Genomic DNA, 24,017 nt, shown 5'->3' with positions numbered 1-24,017 from the left:
GAGTCTCTAACCATGTTCAGAACTTTCTGGGCTATTCCAGGAACATCAAGGAAGGAAGAAAGAGGCTGGGCTTCAGAGGCAGGTAGCCCTGGATGGGAATCAGGTGACCTTGGCTAAGTCACTTCCCTTCTCAAAGGTTCAGTTCTCCTGGAGGTGAGAACTGAGTTAGGTGAGCCCAGCCAGAGCCAGCTACATAGGGACAGACCAGGACTTCAGGCAGAGGGGCTGGGAGGAGCCGAAGAGCAGCCATGCCCAAGCTCAGACAACCCCCATGGACCACAGCCCAACCCTTCATAACTACAAGCCCTTTATTAACAAGTCAATAAAAAAGAGAGAAAGATGTAAAAATACTTTTCTCAGAGGCCCCCCAGAGGGGCAGGCACTGTGGGAATCACCTGGCCAGGGAAGGCAACCCAGCCAGAGGCAGAACGGAAACCAGGGCCCTGTCCGGGGAGCAGCTGGCCCGGGGCGCTGAGAGGGGGGATGGCTTGGACCTCAGGCAGGGAATGTGCAAACGCTGAGGCCGCGCAGGGAGTGATGGGGTGAGGGCTTCCCGGAGGAAGCCCAGAGCACCGTGTTCCCCTGCGTGGGCAGACACACGTGTCCACGTGAGAGCCGGTGCCTGCACGCAGCTTACGTACAGAGAGCAGAAGAAGGGGTCCCCCGGCAGGAATGGGGGTGGGGAGGGCTCATCCCAGAGCTTGAGGAAATAGCTTAGAGAAGTCTCTGGAAGCCTGGGGTGAAGGGAGAGCGTGGAGGCCTCAGGAGCCCTGGCCATCCTGCCGTCGCTGGAGGACCTCAATGACACTCCCGATACCATCCTCAGGCACCTGTGGGCAGGTGGGCAGAGGGAGCGGTCAGGGCCACGCCGACCTCCTGGCCTAGATGGACTTCATCCTGCACCCTCCCCACCCTCCTGGGCCTCAGTGTCCTTCCAGGAGCCCAACCCATGGCGCTCACCAGGGCATGGTCAAAGTTGAAGGTGCTGATGTAGTAGGCAGAGATGTCGGCCGCAGCCAGGGGGCCTGCGATCTGGGCCACGATCCCACACTCATCTGAGGGTTATGGGGGGGGGCGGGAGTCCATGTGGATCATCCTGGCCACTCCCCCAGGTCCTCCCCAAGTCCCCAACACACAAGAAGCAGCCCTCACCAAAGCCCAGGGGCTGTCCACCGATGCGCACCATTCTCCACAGCTCTCCTGAGGAGCTGGTCAGCAGGAGGTCACTGGGGAACCTGAAGAGGCAGGTGGGTAGTGGGCACAGCACCCACCCGTCTCCTCCTTGCCCCAATGTGAGCCCCTGGAAGTAGGGGGACCTGGTGACCTCAGAGTCTGACGCTCTACCTCCTCCCTCCCTAGGGCTGGGCTTGGGCTCTGTGGTCCACGGGGCTCAGGAGTCACATACTTTTTCTGCGTCTCAGCGTCCATGACGATGGAGATGTAGCCCTCGATGAGGGAGAAGGCAAAGAATGTAATGGAGCTGGGTCCAGTACCACCAGAGGCTGCTTCCTTGGGGGCGCTGGAAAAGGACAGGAGGCTCAAGTGCTCTTTGGGGCACCCAGCCCACTGTGTCTCCTCCCTTCTCTGGGCCACTTTCCTCCCCTGTCTGAGGGCCCTGATCTCCTGATGGTGTCAGGGGAGAGGACAATGAATCTCGCCTCCTCCGAAGACACTGGACCCCAGGGTTGGCAGACGGCCAGACCAAAGCATGGCTCAGGGTGGTCTCAGTTCACACTACAGGAAAGGGCTGAAGCTGTGGCATCGGGATCTTCCCTGAACATCAGTGAGGGGCACATGGGCATTGCAGGCTGCCAGGAACCCAAGACACAGAACAGGGCACAGAGTGGAAGAACTGAGGGACACGCAGAAGGTGTGAGCACAGAGGGACACGCAGAAGGTGGTGGGACACAACATAGGGAACAACGGTGTGAGGACAAAGAGACAAGGTGCAAACGAGGCCCACCTGTATGAGTAGAAGAGGACATCGATGAGCGTGGTAGCGATGGCTGGCAACGTCTCAGGGTCCAGTGTGAGGACACAGAAGCGGTTCTGTGGGCTCTGGATGGGATGCACGGTGGGGCTGGGCCCTGTTAGGAGGGACCAGGCAGCAGCTGTCAGGGTGACTGTGGGCTGGGGCGCCCCCTGGTGGCCAGACAGGGAGGAGCCTGGGTGGGGTGTAGGGTCAGGCTCTACACCTCTTTCCTCCACCACATCTCCCTATCTTGTGAGGCAGTCAGTGTCAGCTGGTATCACGCCCACAGACCAGCCCTCACAAGGGAAGGGCCCCAGTGGGAAGAGGCCCTGCCTAGATCTGGGTGTCAGAGGGTAGCCTCACCATGCTGAGAACGGGGAAAACCATTGCTGGAATCATCCCTGGCAACAGGCACAGGCTCCCCGCCCACTTCTCGGTAAATGTCAAACTCCTGCGAGAGCGTGTGGATCACCACGGACAGGTCCTGTTCCCGCACCTGGACCACAGGGGTTTGACGTATCACATGAGTCCCCAGGCATGCCCACCCTGCCCCGCACTGGAGCCTGCCAAAAACTCACCAGGATGAAGTCCGTCTGGTACGTGGACAGCATCAGCACAGACACATGGTGCTCCGCCAATGGCGCAATGACTGAGCGGGCAATTTTGGTGACCCCAGCAGCCTGCACAGCTGCACCGCTGTGGGATGACACGTTCAGCACCAGCCATGTGGCCTCAGCCACTTGAAGGAACTCAGATGGGGGTAGCTCTGCGAGTAGGAAGTATACACCAGGTCAGGGCCTATGGGGCTGGCCCCTACCCCTCGTTTGTCTGTGCTGGGGGTGGGGGGATGGGGTTCCACCAAGGTAAGGGTGTGGAGACTGGGGCTGTCTCCCTCTCCCAAGTTCTGCTCCTAAGAACTGCATGTATGCAAGGACTGAGAAGTGCTTCAGGTGCTGGCCTGCTAGGGATGGAAACTTCCCAGTTAAGACTGGAGCTCCAGATTCAGACAGACCTGGGTTCAAATCCCAGCTTCACCATTTACTTGCTGTTGACCTGGGGTAAATGATTTAACTTCTCTGAATCTGTTTCCTCATCTCTAAAATGGGATGAGAGCATATACCTCATGATAGCGTTCTGTGGTTAAGAGGTTTTTATACCATGTGGCACCACCAGGGGGCGCCAGCAAATAAGGCTAGCTGAGGGATGCCCCTCTCCCTCGGCAGACCTAGACTTTCCTGCAGTACAAACAGGGAAACGAAGGCCTAAAGGGCTGCAGTAGAGGATGGGCCAAGCCTCAGTTTTGTGGCCTGAGGCTCCAGGCCTGTGAGGAGGGGTCAGGCTGGCAGGAGCGGGAGCCAGATGTCAGCTTCAGGGACCAGGGAGGAACCAGGCTGGCGTCCAGTCCAGAGCAGGAGCCAGGGCCTGGGTGGCTGCTAATCTCCCAAGTGCAGCCAGGAGGCCCCCCAGGACCCAGACGTGGGCTGGCTGCCTGCTCCTGCATTCCTTTCCCAACCCTCAGACTCCTGAAGTTCCCAGACCAGCCAGGGAGGGGGTGATCAGCACCAGAGAGATAAGTCCAGGGAGAAATAATGGCCAGGGGAATATAACTGCCACAGGAACCTCTGATTCTTGCCCTGAACTGTCATTGAGGCCCTGCCACTGGCCTGAGGCTGCTAAGTGCCCTTCACAGCCCTGTCTATAAAGTTCTCATGGGACCCTATTAATAGAGAACCATAACTATACCCATTTTACAAAGAGGAAGTGACTTGCTCAAGGGCACACAGCCAGTCAGTGGCAGAGTGGAATTCGAACCCAGACCCATCTACCTTCAAGGCCCCAGCTCTTGCGATTTTGGAACCCAGGATCTAGTGAGAATCCCACAAAGAGGGGAGCACGACATCCTTCCCCAGCCCAGCCCCCACCTTTGAAGCCCTCCTCGTCCACCATGAGCGTGTAATCCTCTGGGGTCTCCGTCAGGCTGAAGAACTTGCACCTGGATGGGGGTGGGGGGCATCTTCAGCCTGGGTTGGGCGGAGGAGGCGGGCAGGACTTCGCTCCAGTTAGCCCAGAAAGACCCCTGCTGGGCGCCTCCCTGCCCCCTCAAGCCTCAATTTTCTCACCGGGCCAGTGGGGTGTGGGCCTCATCACCGGAATGACGAACTGTTTTTCGCCTCCCGACCTCTGTTGTAGGAGCTCCCGACCCTCCATTCCGGGAAGGAGGAGAGGCTCACCCGCGACTACAGCCCTGAGGGCGTCGGACTTTGGGCCCCCTAGACCAGCCCCTCTGACCCGATGGGAGGCGTCTGGAAGAAGCTCCCCGCAGTCGCCAGTTGAAGGAATTGCCCCCATTTGACACCACTTGGAGTTAAGCATTGCTCATCCCAGGTTGTTTGCGCCTTAACTGGCCCTGGGAGGGGGCCTCACGGGGCCGGATAGGCGGCGGTCCCAGGGAGGGTAGGCCCAAGCCGGATGGCGGCGGGGGGGGGGGGGTAGGGAGGAGAAGCGCCCCCCCCGCCCGCTCCCGCTCGCCCAGCGGCGATGTTAATCTCCCGACCCCGTCCCGGAGCAACAGCGGAGCCCACCCCCACCTGTGCCCCCGAACCCGGGCGCGCACCGGCTGCGGCGGGGCAGGAAGAGTAGCTTGATGAGCGGGTGGGTGTAGAGCCAGAGACCTGGGCGGGCGAGGCTCAGCACCCGCACCCGGTGCTCTAGGATGTGCAGCTCCATCACAGTCCGCGCGGACCCGACCCAGCCGCCTACCAGACCCAGGCCGCCGCCGGGGGCGGGGCGGTGGGGGCGGTGCCGGGAGCTTAAAGGAGCCGCTGCGCGGCCGCGTCCATGCCGCCAGCTACGCTGGGGACCCTCCCAGCCCCACGCCGCGTCCACTTCCCTGACAGCCACGCCCTGAGGGGCGGGCGGCCTATCCAAAGTGGCCACGCCTCCTTCTTAAGGTCAGCGCCTCATCCCTCCCGTTCCAGCCCGCCGAGCCCCGCCTCTAATGACCCCGCCCCTTTAGCATTGGCTCGGGGATCACAGGCTGATCCCAACCCGCTGGAGTCCTCCAGGCCCCGCCCATGCCGCGCCCCCTCTCTGGGGCTCCGCCTTTTCCGCAGGTCTCCTTTCTCGCTGGGATCGGAAGCCGATGTGGAGGAGGGAAGTGTGGAATGGCTTCTGTCCTTCAGTCTTATGATTGATATCCTTGAAGCTCCGAAGGGCCGCGAGACGAACCGGGGCTCAGCTGGGACCAGAGTGCTGACCAGAAAACTCTGGAGTATGGAGGGGTAGGAGTAGGCTGTGCAGCCCCCGTGACTCATTCTCTCCCAACAGTGTCTTACCTTTCTCCCTCCTTCCCCTTATGGAGGAAGAACGCGCCTACCCACGAGGATCACAGAGATAGGGAGGGCCCCAGACACTTACATCTGAATAACATACTGTGGGGTAGGGGATGGAGGTGGCCAGGCTTATGGCTTGAGATCCTTCAAGACTAAGTGCTTGGGCCAGGGATGCTCAAGGCCCAGACTTCAGGGGACAGGCCCATGTGTCTGGGGCTCACTGGGTAGTCAGATCTCAGACCTGAGACTTGAGCCCTGTTGAGGCCTCCCAAAGCCTGCAGCCATTAGCAGAACCCAGTTGGCCTGAGCACATGTAAACTTGCTTCATGCCCATGGAGGCCCCCAGCACTGGCAGATGCCCCAGATCTGAGGCTTGTTAGACCAACTTGGGCTCATTTCAACATTAGAACTGGGTTCTGCTCAGGCCGCCTCAGGTTTAAGAAGACTCCAAGGCTAAGCAGGTATCAGCACACCTAGGCTGGCCCTGTAGCAGGACAGACAGAGCATGCTCTGGAGGGCCTTTGGCCCTCAGGCTTCAGATCTGAGGCTTGGAACCAAACAGGTTAAAGCCGGCCACAGGCCTGACTGGGACCCAGCAGGCCTACACAAGCCTCCTGCCTGCTCAAGAACCTCTACTGTAGGCGGATGGAAGCTGGGCAGCACCTCCCTCCCTTGACTCTCTGGCTCAAGGGATTCCTGTGGAACACTGCAGCTGCCACATCCTGGCCTGTCCCCTGGAGAGCCAGGGGGAGGGGATTGTCCTCAAAGCCTCTCATGGCAGGTACAGATGGGGTGGGAAAATACAAGGGTGAGAGGTGGGAGGCAGGAAGTGGGTAGCCTGCCCTGATAGGCTCATATGACACTTGACCTCCCTAGGCCTCAGTATCCCCAGCTGTACCAGGACAAGATGTTCCAGGCCCAGGCTCTGTGATGCCTGAAAACTCCTAGGGAGTTCTCCTCCCTCTCCCACCTCCTTCCACCATGGCCCAGCCCAGCTTGGTAGCCTGCCAGGAACAGCCGCTATTGTTTGACTGGAAAAGCTGCTTCCTCAGCAGAAGGGGGGGGCCTTTCCCAGGGACACCCTGTCCTCACCCTCACCAGTCATCAGGTTGTGACCGCCTGGGCCCTAAGGGGCATTGCCAGGTCACCAGGCACCCTGGTCAGGAGAGGTAGCTAAGGGGTTTTAGGTGCAAATCAACCAGCTTCATCTTTCCTACTCAGCTCCTCTGTTTCCTCATCTGTAAAATGGGGATAATAGAGCCTACCTGATCAGCTGGTGACACAACCAGCCCAGCGTGTAAGTGCTCAGGAAACCGCAGGCAGCCTTCTATTAAAGACCCAAACTTCTTCCCTCATCCCTCTGTGTCCAATGGAGGCCTGGACTTAGCATGTAAGGGCATTCATGGTCCCCGACTCCTGGTGCCAGCACTCAACCCAAAATGAACACTCAGAACCTTACTGGGGTCTGAAGTGGCATCTAGGCAAGGGGCCTTGGTGGAGGAAGACCCTGAAAAGACCTCCTTAAGGAAACCCCCTCCCCTTGCCCCCAGAGATGGGTAGGCATCAAGGCCTGGGAAGCAGGCCCTCACCCATGGCAGACTGGTGGACACGGGGCAGAGGGGATGGGGTAAGCGAAAGTGGGGGTCAGGAACAAGGACTGGCCTATGGCAAAGGTACTTCTCAGAGAGGCTCTAGTGCTTGGCTGGGGCCAGGATGGGGGGCTCTGTAGGGTAGAGAGAAGAGATGCTGAGTACCAGGGGTTGCTCCCCTTCCCAGTCCCTAGCCATACACCAACTCTCTACACAAGCCTGTTTATTTCTGTACAAAACCATGTTTCTATTTTACACAAAGAGCACCCCACCTTTTACCCCACCCTCTCTCCTCACAACAGCACCCTAGCCCTGGGAAGCATCCCCCCAGAAGGAGGGGGCTGAGTGAGGCCCCGACCATTGGCCCTCACTTCTGTCTGACCGAGCTGGGCTGGCCCACGCTCCACTCTGGAGAAAATAAATAAAAAGGCTCAGGCAGACTCTGTGCTGGGCCAGCCAGACTCTCTGCCACCCAGTGGCCAGGCAGCTGGGCCCTCAGAGCATGGGCAGGCCCTCGAATGTCAGTCTGTGAGCCGTGTAGGTGTGTGGAGACCCCACCCCACAGGCCTGAGCTGCCAGGGTTACAAGTAGGTGTCCTCACTCTCCTGGGATGTCAGGCTCTCCTGGGAGTGGTGGTGGACTGAATCCTGGGAGCGGTGATGGGCTGAATCCTGGGGAGCTGAGTCCTGCGGGGCTGGGTCCTGGTGGGCTGGATCCTTCAGGGGCACATCCTGTGGGGGACATGCATCTCCTGCAGCGGCTGCCACCTTGGCTTGACTTGGGGTTGGGGGCTTATCCAGCTGCCCGCTTGCCTTTGCCTGCTTCCACTGCTCCTTCTCCTTCTGGCTCTGTTTGGGTGGCTTGGGCTTGCCTTTAGAGCCAGGGAGCAGGGCATCTGGGGGCAGGCGGATGGATGGTGAAGGCTGCAGGGTGGGCCAGGGGCCTGGCTCCGCCTCCATGATGGCCTTGGCACCATGCAGCCTGGGTGGAGAGCAGCACTGCAGCTCACCCCGGGTCTCTTGCCAGCGCCGCAGCTGAATGAGGTGCTCACGCTCAATCTGGCGCTCTGTCACCGGCAACTCTACCACCTGTGTGGGTGGTGACAGGAAGATGGGCACCAGGAAGAAACTTCCCCTCTACTTCCCAACCTGGCCCTGCTCTCCCTCACCATCCCCCAGCCCTGGTCACTAAAGGCTGACCCTAGGAATAATGGGGGTCTGGTCCCTGTGGTGATCACAAGTCCCAGAGCCGAGTGCCAGGTGAGCCAGGCACTTGGGACCCACTGCCTCAAAGGAGAAAGCTGCCCACAACTCGAGTCCACTTGCCTAACTATGTGTCACCTAAGTACAGTCCCTGAGAGACGAAAATCCACAAAGGAAAGAAAAAAGGGAAAATAAAGCCAAGGCCATGGATGTAGTACAGGAAAGAAGAGAGGGTGATGAGTTGCAGCTCCTCTCATCCCCAGGTGGTTCAGAACAGGGAAGGCCCTGCAAACCTAGGCCTCTCTGTGCCCCTGTCTTCTCATTAAGACAGGAGGATAAGGTCTACCCACACCATCCTGAGCTGCTGAGCACCAGGCCTGGCACCAGTAACCTACCTTTGGGGCAGAGAGTTACCAGGCCCCTTCTAAAGGGCCCCCACGTCTCCCACTCCCACCCAGGGGTGATGGGAGGGTGTGGGCCGTACCTCCTGGACCAGGAAGGCCTCCTGCATGATCTTGGGACTGAGGCTCCGCAGTTGCTCGATAGTCTCATACTGGCCCTGACAGGCTTTGAGCTTTTCAGGGGAGCCCAACGCATGTTTCAGCAGCACCAGCCCCACCCGGAAGATGATCTTGACTCCTGCATGAGGGGGTGGTAAAAGGGAGGGCCTGTAAGGAGTTTCTCTGAAAATAGAGGCCCCCTGTGGGCTGGGTTAGAGGCAGGGCTGTTCCCCCAAGCCCAGCCCAGTACCTTCACAGAAGAACATATCCCAGACGCGAAGCACGGAGCTCCAGGGCAGGGTGCGGGCAAAGGCACACATGAACCACTCTGTCATGTACAGCAGCGGGTCGATCTTCTGCCGGCTGAGGTGCTTGTGGGCCACGGGTGACACCTTCTGCAGCAGGGAGAAGAGGATCTCCCCATCCAGTTGGATCGCCTCCTGGGGGACACAGTGAGGCCATGGGGCCAGGACTGAAGGCGACACTTTGGCTCCCAGTACCAGGCAGGCATTCGTTCATCCCTCAGGCAGCTACTGCCTGCAGGGAGCCAACCTTGAGTTGGGGGCTGGGATACACTGAAGAGCAAACCACACACAGCTGGTCTACCTCGTGGAGCATGTAGTGAAAAGGGGCAGACAGACGAATCACAGGGGCAAAGAGACGGGGGACAGGGTGGGCATTGGTGGGGGAGGTGGCTAAGTGCCCAGAATATGGCAGAACCAGGAATGCTGGATTAGCATGTGCCAGAGGTCCCACTTGTCGGAGTCACAAAAAGCTCCCTGAGGGCTGAAAGCTGAAGGAAAGGAGGGGTTATTATGGGAATGAAGGGGGTAGAGGTTTAAGCCTCAAGGCTGAGGCAGGGAGGAACTTGGTGCACTGGAAAAACTGTGATCCTGCCAAGCAGCCAGACGGCTAGAAGCAGCCATGGAGGCCAGGGTGGAACCGATAACTCTGGAGCCTAGAAGACCTCACTTTGGAGAGCCTTGGGTCTTCAACCTGAAAGCAACAGAAGTCTGGGAAGGTTTTAAGCTGGGGCAACAGTGGCTGTGGAGAGAAAAGCCTGGACAGGCCACAAAGGGCAGGTCCCAGGCCTGGTCTGGACCCAGCAAGCACTCACCAGTTTCTCACTGTAGTAGCCAGGCAGGTACTTCTCACAGATCTGCACCAGGCACCAGAAGGCTTGCTGTGGGCGAGAGAGACATGAGGCCTTGCTGCTGGGTATTCCCTGCCCACCCACTCACCCGTCCAGGGCCTGGTGGTACCTCAGCAGGCATGTGCATGAGCAGAACAGCGGCAATGGGCGCCTGGGCCTGGCAGTAGCCCTCCTCAGGTCGGTAAAGGGTATAGGCCTTCAGCACACGGAATAGGTCCTGCTGGCTGTAGAAGGGCCAAGTGGGGCAGGGAAGATAGGTATGACTCTACCACCCCCTACCAGACCAGACCTGTCTCAGAATTTGCACCTCCCTGGTGACCTAACTATGGTCAGCAAGGGGTTGGTCTCCCACTGCAGCACTCAGACTCTCACAAGACCAGAGGAGGAGGCAGGGAGGGCACTTCCCCTGCCCCACCCCATACGACAGCTGAGAGCAGAGGCTCAAAGAGAAAGCAGAGGCAGAGCCAGGCAGGATGCCAGATACAAGGTAAGAGTATGTCAGGGCTGGAAGTGTGGGCCTCTCATTCAGCAGCTGTGTCTCCCTGGCCAGATAGCTTTGTCCCAAGTGTCTGTCTTGGGCCTCTGGCCTGGCCTGCCTATCTTTCCCCTCCTACATACCTTCTGCCCACCCAGTTATCTCTAACCCTCTTTCTCCCCACCAAAACCTGTTTCCAGAAGAGGACCCGGCAAGCTCTAGCACGCTGGGGAGTAAATGAAAGTTGCCCCAAAGGTAAGAGAAGCAGCTAAGGAGACCCATCCGATTCAAACCAAAGGGAAACTCTAACAGTGGAGTTTGGGGCTCCCAGTTTCCGGGCCCCTGAGATACACCCAAACTCATTTTACATCCTCCGCGCTGAGGGACAGGGCCCAGAATCACCTCCAGCCCATAAGATCCAGCCTGCTCACCCATGGCCTCCCCGGGACACAAACATCTCATGGAAAGGGAACTGCCGGTGCAGATCACGTTCAATGACATCCAGCCACTTGGGGTCCCCAGGGGACATGTCCAGCTCCTAGAAGCAAGATCAAGAGCATGTATTAGGAGTTAGGGATGGCTGCTGGGAAGATACAACTGTCCCAGGTATTGGAGGAGCCCTCTGCCAGGGGCAATGCCCACCCAATCCCATCACGAACTGGACCTTCCTTAAGACAAGTCAGGAAGCTCAGGTAAGGAAGCCTGAGAAGAATGAGAGAGAAGGGGCAAAGAGGCAAGGAGGGAAGGGCCCTAGAAACCCTGAGGGTTGATCCTGGCTCCAGGAAGACCCACGTAGTCAAGAGTGTCTGTCATAGCTGTGGCTGGAAATAACCTTCAGGCACTTTAGTCAGGACTCATTCAAACACCTTAGGTCCTTAAGATGGAAGGCTACTATCAAAGCAATAGCTATCACCTGTTAGCACTGTTCTGAGGCACCCGCGGGCCTCACTGACTCTTCTCAACCTCAAAGAAAAGTCCTATCATTATGCTGTTCACAGATGAGGAAACTGAGGATCAAAGAAAAGTCACTTGCCCAAGTCCTCATGGTTAGAAAAATGGTGGAGCTGGGCCTGGAAGCCAGGTTGACTCAGAGCCATTGATCCCAACTCCTCTGCTGTCTCCCTGTGCAAGTGGCATCACCCCCTATTTAGGAAGGGGTGTATGGTGTGTGTGTGTGTGTGTGTGTGTATGAGAGAGAGAGAGAAGGAGAGAAGGATCTGCACAGAGTGCTATCTGGAAGGATGTGACATTTGTCAAACCATTAAACTCAGAGCCATCTCTGGGTGCTGGGGTTTCGACAGAGTTTTACTCTTTTCTTTGAACTTCTGTGAACATTTTAACATGAGTACCATTTTAAAAACAAAGTATTACACAAAGAAAAATCATTTCCCCATCATTTGAAATGTTCTATATCATGATTTGCTTATTGGTTACATGGATATATATTATTTGTCAAAATTCACTGAATTGCACACTTAAGATCTGTGCATTTTGCTCTCTGTAAATACCTCAACTTTAAAAAATAGAAAGGGGTGCCTGGGTGGCTCAGTTGTTAAGCGTCTGCCTTCGGCTCAGGTCATGGTCCCAGAGTCCTGGGATCGAGCCCCGCATCGGGCACCCTGAGCAGCAAGAAGTCTGCTTCTCCCTCTCCCACTCCCCCTGCTTCTGTTCCCTCTCTCACTGTGTCTCTCTCTGTCAACTAAATAAAATCTTAAAAAAAAAAAAAAAAAAAAAGAAAGAAAGAAAAAATATGGGCACTTGGGTGGCTCAGTTGGTTAAGCGTCTAACTCTTGATTTCAGCTCAGGTCATGATCTCAGGGTCCTGGGATCGAGCCCCACATCAGTCTCCCTGCTCAGCGGGGAGTCTGCTTGTCTCCCTCTCCCTCTGCCTCTCCCCCCACTTACACACACTTGTGCTCTCTCTCTCTCTAAAATCAACAAATAAATCTTTTAAAAAATCATAAAAATAGGGACGCCTGGGTGGCTCAGTTGGTTAAGTGTCTGCCTTCAGCTCAGGTCATGATCCCAGGGTCCTGGGATCGAGTCTCACATCAGGCTCCTTGCTCAGCGGGGAGCCTGTTTCTCCCTCTGCCTGCCATTCCCCTGCTTGTGTGCTCTTTCTCTCACAAATGAGTAAATAAAATCTTTTAAAAAGATCCTAAAAATAGAAAGGAAAAAATCAATAAAAAGGAAACCCCCAGAGAGCTGAGCAGGGAAGCAGACCATGTACACGTTGCCTGCAGGGCTGATGCAGCATTAGGGAAGGCCCCCTGGGATGAGGGCCAGATTTCTCAGCAAACACACCCGTGGGCACAGACCCAGGCCCTGGCCTTGACTGGCAGGTGTCTTCATAGAAGTCCCTTTCCCTCTTGTGCCCCCTCAGTGGGTGTGTCCCAACATTAAACTAAAGACCCTCGGGTGTCAGGTAACTTGACATGAGAGAGTAAGTACTGAGCAAAAAAACTGACAGAGTGTTTAAGGCTGGAGGGTGGAGAGAAGGACCAGATGCCTTCAGAGGGCTTTTGGTCAGGCACACAGCTGAAGAAGTGGGTGTACAACCTCTAGAGTCCCACATATTCTAAAGATGGGGCTTGTGTGTGTCCTATGAACCTCCCAAGTCAAGCCCAGGGCTAGATACTGTCTGAGTACAAAGCAGGATTGTTTTCGTCAGAAAGGGGAGGAGGATCCCACAAATTCTCCAGAGGGCCCTGGTAAGGTAGGGACCTGAGAACCCAAGAAGTCAGTTCCTAGGATGTGCTCACCTGGTACCTCAGCAGCCCAAGGCACTTAACCACACACGGGTGGTTGAGAAAGGAAGAGGTATAGCTGAAGGGCCTGTGGGAAGAAAGGGCTCTGGGAATCAAAGGCAGGTGTGGGCTGCTGGCAGCTGATGCAGCTACTGCAACCTCCAAGAGAGCCTGAAGGCACTCACACCATCATGAGGTGAAGCCACAGAAGAAAACCAGGTAAGAAAAGGACAGAGGTCTTGCCCTGCCCAATGAGGGAGGAAGAAGTAGCAAGTACGGGAGAATATGGAGCCATGAGAGGCTGCAGAAGCTGCCTTGACAGCTGAGATTGGGGTCAACCACCTGGGTCTTCAGGGGAATACAGGAATAGGTGCTGCCACCAATAGCCTGTCACTGTACCCTTGCCTCTTGCTGTCATGTCCACAACAGCCAGAGGGAGCTTCTCATCCTTGCTCATTTCCTCCATGTCATCCACAGGCAAAGTCCTTACTAGGTGTGCTCAAAAACCACTGTTCCAGCCCCTAGGACTGACTTGGGGACCCACCACTCAGCTTCAGAGGATCTAGAAGGACTTTCTTAGCCTTCTCCCACAAGCAACCCTCAAGACTTCACAAAGGTGGCTGATTTCTCTCCAGATACACTACTCCCCACACACAAAATGCACACACAGCTTCTGTGCTCTGCTACTCACACAGGATGTGCTCACATTTGCTAACTATGGAACCAGGAGTCTGGCCAGGCCGACGAAGCTCTTGGCTCCCATGCCTGTGCTCTAGCAGCCAGAGGTAAATCATGGACTTGGGGAGAGATTCCCAACTGAACCTCCCCCCTCCACCCAGGATGCAGCCTCCTGAAATGAAAGGGATGGAAGAAGACACTGGAGTCAAGAGGCCTGGTATTGCTGCTCTGTGGGACAGTCCAATCACCCTGATTCCCAGAGCTGCTTCCAACCAGACACTCCACCAAACCCTACCGCCCCATGGCCAAGTACTGCTGGCAAATGACTCTCACCCTCTTCAGGTCAAAAGCAGAAACTCTAGGCTGCCCCGCCCCACCCACTCTTCTCAGGGAACAGGTTTGGCAAAACAGGAGTGTTTGCCAAAGCATGAAGTATGTCAACAAAGAGCTGGTAGCTGGCAACTCTGTTTCACTGCCTGTCACCCACCCTAAGAGCTTGGGAGAAACCCTGATGCCTGGGGCCAGGTCTGGCAGGTAAGCCGGGGTAACCCCAGGGGAGCCAAGTGCCTCCCATAGGGGAGCATGCTGCAACTGCTGCCCAGCCCAGGTGGGCCCTAAGAAGTCCCATGAATGGAGGGGTATTCTTACTCTGGCAGCCATGGGGCAGGGGGCAACGGGTAGGGAGGGGAAGGCATGCCTGCAGAGGACGCCCTCTATGGCCACTGACTGGTTTCTAACCCCAAAGGATACTGGTTTGGCTCTGCCACCCCTAAGGCTGACAACCCCACTAGTGGCATGGGTGAACTGTGTCTGGCCAGCTTGGATGAGGCAGGAGAAGAGTCGAGGATGGGAGGCTAAGAGTTACTGAGGGTTCAGTGACCCTGAGGGCAGGCCCCCAAAGGCCCAGAGCACAGAGCCCAAGGGAGTCAGGGAAGTGGTCTGAGTGTCCCCTCCTGATGACCAAGAGCTGGGAGGTGGCCTACTAAGCCTAAGAAAACAAAACTAGGTGGTTGACAAGAGAAAGAGCTGGAATGGAGGATGGAAAATCTGTCCATCCCTCTGAAGCCTGCTCAGCGCTGGAGCTTCAGATGGGCAGAGCCCCCAGGAGTCACAGGTTGGACAGGCCTGGTCAGTGGGGCATTTGATGGGTGGTCCTATTAATCAGCTCATACTGCTGAGGTCCAAGTAAGCACATGGAGGACTGCTGCTATGTGAAGGACATCAAGAGATGCGGGAGGGAGGGTAGGATGAAAGAAGGGCCACTCACATCAAACTTTCCAGGGTTCTGCTGTAGCTTCACCTTGCCTCCTGACAGGTACTGCCAAGCACGGCCCCGCAGGGAAGGTGGGATGCCCTTCTGGCACCGCAGACGGATCTGAAAGTCAAAAAGAGGACTGTGCTCATGCATCCACCGAGGCAAGTCCTCTGGAGGCTGTGTGCCAGCCCAGCTCTTCTGTTGGTGTTTGGTAGGCCTTCAGTAAGCACACCAGGCAAGCAGAAAAGGGGAGAAAAGAGGACTTCCCTCCTGTTGCTACTATTGCTACAATGCAGAGCCTAGGATGCCAGGGGCAGGGGGAGTAATGACTATAATTAGATATGCTGCCACCAGGTGATGTCAGTCTGTCTCACTGTCCCCTGGCCCAGTGATAAAACAATAATTCCTGAGGTCTCCTACATAATTCTGAATCCCCATGACCATTTTCTGAATCAAAATGTTCCTCCAAGTTGGAGGAGCACCACTGGATATCACTAGGGAGGGATCTGCATGATGTGGGGCACAGCTGCAGCTGTGGGGAGGGTAGCTTTTGAGATGACCCAGAATGTGCCCAGAGACATGGCCTGGGCCCTTCCATGGGGGTGTTTAAGTAGCCATGTGGCAGGACACAGCCCACCTAGAGGGGAGAGAACTCAGCAGAACTCAGAAGAAAGATGGGAGCTGATCAGAATGGCTCCCTCTTTGTTTTGGTCATGAATCCTCTCTTCTGCTCTCCTTGACCCTGAGCTCCCACAATTACCAGCCCAGGGCAGAGGCAGCTGGCCTGGCTGTGAGTCCTGATTCCAACTCTTGCTACAATGCCACAGGTCTTTCCTACCACTCACAGACTGGGAGAGGAGAAGGAGGAAGTGTTTGGGGTAGTTTATGACCCAGAGCTAGGGCTCAATTCTTATACTTGCTGTCTTTATTAGAAAAAGGCTTCCTCTGTCAAAATCCAGTTTGAAAAATCATCATGTCTTTTACAAATGGGAAAACTGAAACACAGAGTGGGAAAATATTAAGGTCACACCATCAGGAACCCACTACCTCCTATACCACACAGGCTAGAGGGATCCAGCCCCATGCACTTCACACTCCACTGGACTCTCAGAGCTAGATGAGAGGTGAGCTCCACCTGGGCTTTGGGACAGAATGAGACTGAGGCAGCTGCCTTGGTTGTCCTCCTTGACCTCAAGGCCAATGGTCAAGGAGGGTGAGGGAAAAAGCAGAGGCACCACTCCTATAGAATGGAGGGGTGGGGCTACTGGCCAATGATACTCCCCTTAGCCCCTGCACTAAGCAGCCTGGCCTAGGATGAAGATGGGAACTCAGGGCAGTGGGAAGAGCAACTGGATATGGGTTTGAACCCAGTGCTGACCTTGAGCCAATCAATTCTCATCAATAGTTAAGAAGAGAATGGCAATACCTAGGATTCTATTAGAAGGGTGGGAAAATGCCTAGCAGGGGGCCTGACACATAGTCTGTATTCAATAAATCCCTTCCTCTCCACCCCTCCATCCCAGAAAAATGCCTGACACAGAAGCCCCAGGGGCTCAGGCTCACACTTAATTTCCCCTCACCTGGAAACCCCCTCAAACAGTCCCGTTGGAATCTCTCAGAGGAGCAAAGAAGGCCTAGCCTTTCTGATGACCAGCACAAATAAGAGAAAACTTTCCAAGGGTCAGAGAGTGTCAAGAACCAGGAAGGAGACAGGCAGACAGGCTGGAGGCAGTGGGGGAAGAGCAGAGTGGCTGGTCATGGGAGCTAAGCTTGAGCTTCTGGGACTGCCTGCAAAGGGTGAAGAGGTGGGGCGAGGATGGGGCGAGGAAGGGAGTGGAAGGGAACTGCCCCAGACTCTGGGAATAGTTTCCTGCTGCTGTGGGACAAGGGTCTCCTTAAGGAGGCCACTTGGTCTGAGAAGACTTTGGCAAAGGGATATAGTATGGCCTAGAGCCACAGGCCCTTTAGGCTCTCTTCAGGGCCAAGCTTAGCCTGACCTGAGCCAGCCCCTCTACATCATCACAGCCCCCTGTCATAGTTGGCCTGCCCTAGGGGAGCCCAGGAATACCTTCAGTCCATTAAGGTTCTCAAAGAGTCCCTGCCCTCACTCAGGTGGGGCTGGGGAGGCGAGGATGGAGAACCAGGAATACAGCCAGCTTTTCCCACTCTGGCCTCTGGAATCCTCCTTAGCACAGAGGTGATAGGGATGGCAAGCTCCACCTGCCTGCCTTAGAGAGGAGGCAATGGTAGGGATCAGAAAAGATAAAGCAAGAGAAAGTTCTCAGCAAACAGAAAGCACAAGGGATTATCATTCTCTGATTGACAGCTGAGTGAGGCCACACCCTACCTGCTGAACTCTGGGAGGCCTTGGCCAGAGTTAGAGCAGAGCCCTACAGGGGAAGACAGCATTCCAGCAAGAACCTTGCCTCTATACAGTCCCCTCCTGGGGACTCAGGATAAGTCCAGGAGAAGTGTTGGGTCTGGACCTACTTCCTGAAGCAGGTATTGTCCCTCCTGACTTCCTGACCACAGGGAGAGCCCAAGCCTGCACAGCCAAGCAAGAAGAGCTCCTAGGGCCAGGGTGACCACAGCTGAGGTGGCAGGAGTAGAAAGCAGAGGGCTAGGGCCTCTCGGTTGGATAGGGTACAGCCTCCTGTGGTGGCCCCTACTGGACAGGGGGAGCCCTTGGCCTCTAACCACAGTTCCAGGGAAGCAAAAGGGAAGAGGAAGTAGTGCTGCCTGCTCTGCTGAAAGGAGGTCCCCAAGACTCCCCTCTGGAATCCCCACTTGCAAGGGAGGCTGGGGCATGAAGGATCCACTGTCTCTGCCAGCCACTAGTCACAACAGACAGTGGAGAGGGAGATGAAGCTCAAGGTTAAGAACCTCAGGTTTGAACCCAGGCAGTCTACATTTAGTGCCTGCATTCTTCATCACCACCCTCTAGATTAATGTGATGAGTTTCCTTTTGCCTCCTGGCCAAAGGAAAAAGAATGAAAAGTAACCTCACAGTTTAATGGTCTTATAAAAATGAAAATACCCAGTGGTCCTCTCCTAGTCTTTTAGACACTAGCTCTGTTGCCCCATAGGAACATCCTTGTGCACCACAATGTGTGTGTTGAGGCAGGAAAATAGACCCCAGAGTCATGCAGGAAGCAGTTGAGAACAATTACCTTTAAAACAAAATTTTTTAAGAGAAATGTTTAATAAGCAAAAATGAATGCTACAAAGCCTATATAGAACAGCAAGCAAGAGCCCAGGCCTAGGTGTGCCTCTCCTCCACAGGCCTGGGGTTTACAGTCACCAACTCATGGGAGCCTCCCAACACGACTGTCATTACCATTCAACCAGGGAACCTGAGGCTGAGAGGGTGAAGTGACTCACACAAAGTTGCAGAGCTAGCCACAGGCATGAAGAGGGGAAGGTAGTGGGGCTGGGACCAAGCCCATATCTGACCTTCAGTCCTGAGCTTTCTGCTAGGCCCTGCAGCCAGCTGTGCCAGCCTGGACCAGACCAGCATGTCAGGTGATGCCAGTGGGACAGCAGGTTCACTCTCTGCCCTGGGAACTTGTGCAGAGAGACCCTGGACAGGCCTCCACTAGGCTGGGGAGTAACTGGATCCTGCCCAGGTGGCCAAGGGCATCAACACACACACTGTGGTGCACAAGGATGTTCCTACGGGGCAACAGAACTAGTGTCTAAAGAAAGACTAACTAGGAGAGGACCACTGGGTATTTTCATTTTTATAAGACCATTAAACTGTGAGGTTACTTTTCATTCTTTTTCCTTTGGCCAAGAGGCAAAAGGGAACTCATCGCATTAATCTAGTGGTGATGAAGAATGCAGGCACTAAATGTAGACTGCCTGGGTTCAAACCTTGATTTGTGGGTCACCCATAAAGTAGGGGTACCACTGCTACCAACCTCACTGGAGAGTTGTAAGGATCACTCAAGTCAAGTATCCAGCACACTGAAAATGTTCAACACATGTTAGCTATTACTAGCACTATAAAGTCCTCCCTGAAAGGTGGGTGGTAAGTAGCAGCAAGAACTTCTCCCAAGAGGGTTGGAGGAAAGCTGCCTATTAAGGGCTCTTGGCTAAAAGTAGCTTTGAAGTTTGACTCCAGGACAAAGTTCTGTGTGAATCTGAAGTCATCTTGGAGGACCAAGTAAAGACTAGTCCCTGCCCTCCAACCAGCTTCTGTTCCCTTTTCAGAGCTGGCAGATGGGGACACTCAAGGATGCTGGCAGTTGGAGAAGCTCCTGCTCCTCTAAGCTGATACAGTTCCTCCCTCTTCCTTTTCTTCCCCAGGCTGCCAACTCCCAGCCCAAGGCCCAAGGCCAGGCCCCTCACCTTTTTGTGCTTCTTGGCCATCCATTTGTCCCAGTTGTTGAGCATGTCCAGCCACTTGGACTCCCTCTGCCTCAGCACCTCCAGGGGGACTTCCTCTAGCCTGTGGAGCAAAGGGCAGGGCCTGTCAGAGGTGCCAAGAGAAGCAAAGGCCCTGGCTTAGGCCCCAGCCACCAGCCTTGTCAGGCCTTCATTCCTGCCCCTGTCTCCCATCCCTGTGTTCCCTTTAGGGCTGCTAACCCATGAACACCCTAACATAGATGAGAGGGAATGCTGCCCTCTCCCTAAAAGGCATAAGCCAAAGAGACACCAGGTTAAGTGCCCACTCCCCCAATGTGTCAGGGGGCCAGGGGTCACTGGGCCTCTCTGGGGGCAAAGGTCTGAGTGCCTGCATCTGTGCACCAAAGCAAAGCATTCCTGTCCTGGGTCTGTCTAGATAAATATGCCTCTTCAGAGGGCCTACATGCAAGGTATAAGCTGGATTAAAAAAAAAAAAAAGTCAAACAAGTACAGAAATAACATGCTCACCTCTTCACTCTAGCAAAGCTAGTTACTCATAGTTTCCCCAATTAATACCCTGGCCCTTTCCCACCGCTCAACCTTACTCATGCCAGTCCCTTTGCTGGAATAGACTCCAAGTTGTCTCTACCCTATCAAAATCCTACACATGCTTCAAAACCTCACCAAATATCACTTGTATTTCTACATCTACTAACTGAGCAGCTACCACAGCTGTGCTGGCATTGTTCTAGGGCCAGGGCTTCTGGGCAGGCTATGGGGAAACACTCCTTCAACTAGAACAAAGTCCTGGCCCTCATGGTGTTGACATTCTGCTGGGCTCTGAATGCCCACTAGAGTCACGGGGGAAAACACTGGAGCATGGAGACCCACCCCAGGCAGGCTGCTGAGACAGGCTGGGGCAGAATCCCTGGCTTAGCCAGAGCATGCTTTAAGTGAGTGGGCTTCCTGCAAGAAGTGAGTTCCCAGGAATTCCTGAGTTCACATAACTCTCAGGGGCAAAGAGGAGGAGACTAGCATTTGGAGACTGGGTATTCTAAAGATGCTTTCTTATTTAGCCTACAGAGCAATACTGGTAAGAAAATCATGAAAAAAAATGTATGTGTATACCTCTGTACACACACATACGTGCTCTCTTCTTAAAATCACTTTTAAAGTGGTGGATTATGGATCTTTCAAATTTCTTTTTTTTTAACCTTTTACTTTTTTTCCAATTAAAAAAAGTACTTGACGTTGAGAGGTAAGATACCCAGGGAGGGTATCTTGCTCAGGGTCAAAGAGCAAATCAGTGGAAAAACCCAGACTCAAATCCAAGTTAGATCCTAGCCAAGAGCCTGTACTCAGTCCTGCCTGACCTCCCAGAAAGGAGTACAGGGTCAGAAGCACTCAGGCAGCTGGGAGGAGGCCCTTAGGAACAGGACATGATGGGGCTAGGGCTTGGCCCAGGCCTTGATTCTCTGATTCTCTCTCTGACGGAAGGAAACGTGCTGCTGTGACTTTTACTGGTTGGAAGAGCAGAGGGAGGGGCTTTGGCAGAACAGAGGCCTCCAAAACACAAAAGGGCAGGTCTTCTTTACTGAGCTTTATCTGGGGAACTGCACAGGCCTGAGAGCAGCTTTGGAGCTGAACAGCTGAGGAGAAACAACAGCCTGAGGCAAACTTGGCCCCCTCAATACACTGACGCAGGTCATTTTCCTCTCAAACTGCTGACCCTCTCACCACCTAGAGGCAGAACCAGGACAGGAGGACACTCCTTTCCTTTCCCTCCCCATAGGAGAAAACCAGAGACCACACCTTTATATCAAGACATTTACTGACAGATGTATGTCTCCAGGCAACCCCTACACACGCAGGGAACGGAAACCAAAGGCCCAGACATCACAGGACATGCTGCCTCCCACCGCCTACAAACCACTAGCTTATACAAGTCACATGAGTCTTCTAGTTAACTAAATGAAAGGGGATGCCCACGCTATGTTAACAGGAAGTTTTGGCAGTTGTGGATGTGGATAATAGTTGATCCAATCCTTCCACTGAGCAGATGAGAAGACTGAGGCTCACAGAGGGCAAGGCTTTTGCCTGGGAGTTCCAGCTTCCAGTGAATTCCCACGTGATTAAATACATGCCCATTTGAAACCTCAACCCTCCAGGTCTGTCTTTGTTGATAAGATCTGACTGCAGGGCCTCAGAGATACCCATTCTCCCAACTGCAGATACATAGGGGAACACATTCAAGTTCAGTGTTCCTTTAAATGATGTCAGATAATAGCTTTAGCAGTTTCAAAGCCCCAACATCAAACCTCAGACCGGAATTTCAATTGGTTACAAAACAAACGACCATATTTCCTGGATTCTAAGACACTACTGATTTTAAGCTATACCACTGATTTGGCAAGATCTTCTCACAAACAATAAAAAAGGGGCGCCTGGGTGGCTCAGTTGTTAAGTGTCTGCCTTCGGCTCAGGTCATGGTCCCAGGGTCCTGGGATCGAACCCCACATTGGGCTCCCTGCTCGGCGGGAAGCCTGCTTCTCCCTCCCCCACTCCCCCTGCTTCTGTTCTCTCTCTCGCTGTGTCTCTGTCAAATAAATAAATAAAATCTTAAAAAAAAAAAAAACAATAAAAAAAACCCACCACTACTTTAAATGTACACATCAATCGAAAGATCTATTTGGCTTTTAAAACCTTAAACTGAGGAAATTTTTGAGGAAATATGGTCATTTGGGTGGCTTCTCCTCCAATAGCAGAGGAGTTTAAGTCACCTGGAGATGGTGAAAAGGAAGACACTAGAGGTCTGGTTGTACCCACCACTCAGCACATCACGTGCTCTCTAACTGCAGATAGATTTCTCTTGATGCACAAGATGTGCTCCTAAAAAATTGCAGGCTATTCTTTATAAAAAAAAAAAAAACCAGAAGGTTCACATATCCTTCAGTCTAGCCAGTCAGGATCTCGAAAGGCATCTGATCAGACTACTGTCTGGTATAGGAATCCCTTCCATAATAGGTAAGCCCTGTGCCCTCTCTGGACCTCAGTTTCCCTAGATGATTGGAATGACTTTAATTGTGAATTGATCCTCAAAGGATGCCCAGAAAGGAGCCAGGAGATGAAGATGGAGTCAGGGGCGTCCCTGCAAATAGCATGATGGTGTAGACGCTATCTGAGGTAATTTCCTCCTGACAGTGGAGGGAGAGCATGAGCCAGCTTCTAGTGACAGGGAAGCTGACCAAATGGCCAGTTTAAAGGACCAATGGCACGTCAGGGATGCTTCAGTTCGAGGGCTTCACTTATCCTTCAGAAAACCCCTCTTTCTTTAAGGTGGCCTGAGGGAGTCTCTGCAATTAAAGAGCCTAATGAGAACAGTCTCTAGTGGCCCAACCCATGCTGGAATTCCACCAGGGATGGGGCCTCATTATCACAATAAGCTTATTGTTGAAGTTTCTACTATTAAAATTTTCTTCCCCATGTAATGCCAAAATTTTCCTGATAACGTCTATCTATAATCTCAGCACCTCTTTTAAGGCGGCACAAATCTCAGCCAGACCAGTCTCATCCCAGGCACACACGTGCTTATCTCTTTTCAACCACCCATCCTTACCTGGAATGCCCTTTCTTCTCCCCTCTCTACGTCACAGCAACCCTTTCAGAGCCCAATATATCAGTAAAAACCACAGCTTCAAATACCAGCAGCAACAGTAGTTACCATTTATACATCATGTACTACTTACCAATTTCTTCCTATTCCTGTTTCATAATAACCCTACCATAATACCATTCTCTCCATTTTCCAGAAGTAGAATCCAAGACTTAGTAAAGTTAAGTGCCTCACTCAAGGCCATATAGCTGGAAGTGACAGAGCTGGGACTCAAACCCAAGCCTGCCTGACTCCACAGCCCATGCTCTTAACCTTTATACTATACTCCTCTGCTCCTACAGGTTAAGCCCTCAGCCTTCACATAGTCTCCGTGCCTGCCCCGATCTCATTAACTGTCCTCCAACCTGAAGACATCAATCTTGACTTAGAACACTATTTCTCAAAGTTTTCAAACTGAGACCCACAATAAGAAATACATTTTATACGGAGATTTTTTACACACACACACACACACACACATAAAACGGAAATACATTTTATGAAATAATTTACTCTTATATGCATTCTGAAATTCTCATTTTAATTTTATATTATTCTAGTCTATTTCTTTTGTTTTTTTTTTTTTAAATATTTTATTTATTTATTTGACAGAGAGAGACACAGCGAGAGAGGGAACACAAGCAGGGGGAGTGGGAGAGGGAGAAGCAGGCCTCCCGCCGAGCAGGGAGCCTGATGCGGGGCTCAATCCCAGGACCCTGGGATCATGACCTGAGCCGAAGGCAGACGCTTAACGACTGAGCCACCCAGGCGCCCCTATTTCTTTTGTCTTCTTTTAATGTTGGTCCCAATCCCCTAAAACTGATTTCAGCAGTAATTCATTAATGAATCAAGAGATGAAATGAGCACTTCATTATAACTTGCTCATATTGCTTAGCACTGTCCCTAACTGGACTGGGTCTTGAACTTCTGTAACTCCCACCAAGTATCTCACAGGTATTCAACAGGTGCCTGCTTGCTTTTCTTCATGACATCATTACTTTCATATGAATTGCATTCAGGGCTACAAGCCACTTCTGCTTACGCCAATTTTATCTGTGCCACTAATAGCTCAGTGAGGTGGATCCCTCACTAATTAATAGATTAATTACTATTTG

General features: G+C 53.6%; 2 protein-coding genes across 6 annotated transcripts in view; both read right to left on the bottom strand.

The window, feature by feature from the left end:
* Positions 1-290: 290 nt before the first annotated feature.
* On the bottom strand, positions 291-4,809 carry CASTOR1 (cytosolic arginine sensor for mTORC1 subunit 1). 4 transcript variants are annotated; one of them, XM_036123216.2, is made up of 9 exons: positions 4,587-4,807; positions 3,895-3,965; positions 2,551-2,738; positions 2,336-2,468; positions 1,964-2,087; positions 1,406-1,519; positions 1,153-1,235; positions 961-1,055; positions 291-830 (listed from the first exon to the last, which is right to left on the bottom strand). In XM_036123216.2, the coding sequence occupies exons 1-9, from the start codon at positions 4,697-4,699 to the stop codon at positions 762-764; spliced, it is 990 nt and encodes a 329-aa protein (XP_035979109.1). In that variant the 5' UTR covers positions 4,700-4,807; the 3' UTR covers positions 291-761. The 4 variants fall into 4 exon arrangements, with proteins under 4 accessions (XP_035979109.1, XP_035979112.1, XP_035979110.1 ...); XM_036123219.2 differs by lacking the exon at positions 4,587-4,807 and adding an exon at positions 4,093-4,426; XM_036123217.2 differs by lacking the exon at positions 3,895-3,965 and having other exon boundaries at positions 4,561-4,809.
* Positions 4,810-7,099: 2,290 nt separating this feature from the next.
* TBC1D10A (TBC1 domain family member 10A) overlaps positions 7,100-24,017 on the bottom strand; it is a 31,255-nt gene continuing 14,337 nt past the window's right edge. Inside the window, exons 2-10 of one of the 2 annotated variants that reach the window (XM_036123213.2) lie at positions 19,254-19,353; positions 14,916-15,023; positions 10,655-10,761; positions 9,858-9,972; positions 9,713-9,778; positions 8,846-9,035; positions 8,580-8,734; positions 7,903-7,981; positions 7,100-7,624 (exon numbers count right to left, since the gene is read on the bottom strand). In XM_036123213.2, coding sequence (XP_035979106.1) covers positions 7,491-7,624; positions 7,903-7,981; positions 8,580-8,734; positions 8,846-9,035; positions 9,713-9,778; positions 9,858-9,972; positions 10,655-10,761; positions 14,916-15,023; positions 19,254-19,353 — 1,054 coding nt within the window. In that variant the 3' untranslated portion in view covers positions 7,100-7,490. Of the gene's footprint in view, positions 7,982-8,579; positions 8,735-8,845; positions 9,036-9,712; positions 9,779-9,857; positions 9,973-10,654; positions 10,762-14,915; positions 15,024-19,253; positions 19,354-24,017 lie in introns of both variants that reach the window. The other variant, XM_036123212.2, reaches the window with a different exon arrangement.

The sequence above is a fragment of the Halichoerus grypus genome, chromosome 13 (assembly GCF_964656455.1).
Source record: "Halichoerus grypus chromosome 13, mHalGry1.hap1.1, whole genome shotgun sequence".
NCBI classification, from domain to species: Eukaryota; Metazoa; Chordata; class Mammalia; order Carnivora; family Phocidae; genus Halichoerus; species Halichoerus grypus.
Note: the sequence above shows the minus strand (reverse complement) of the source record. Positions and strands in the feature narration are given on the sequence as shown.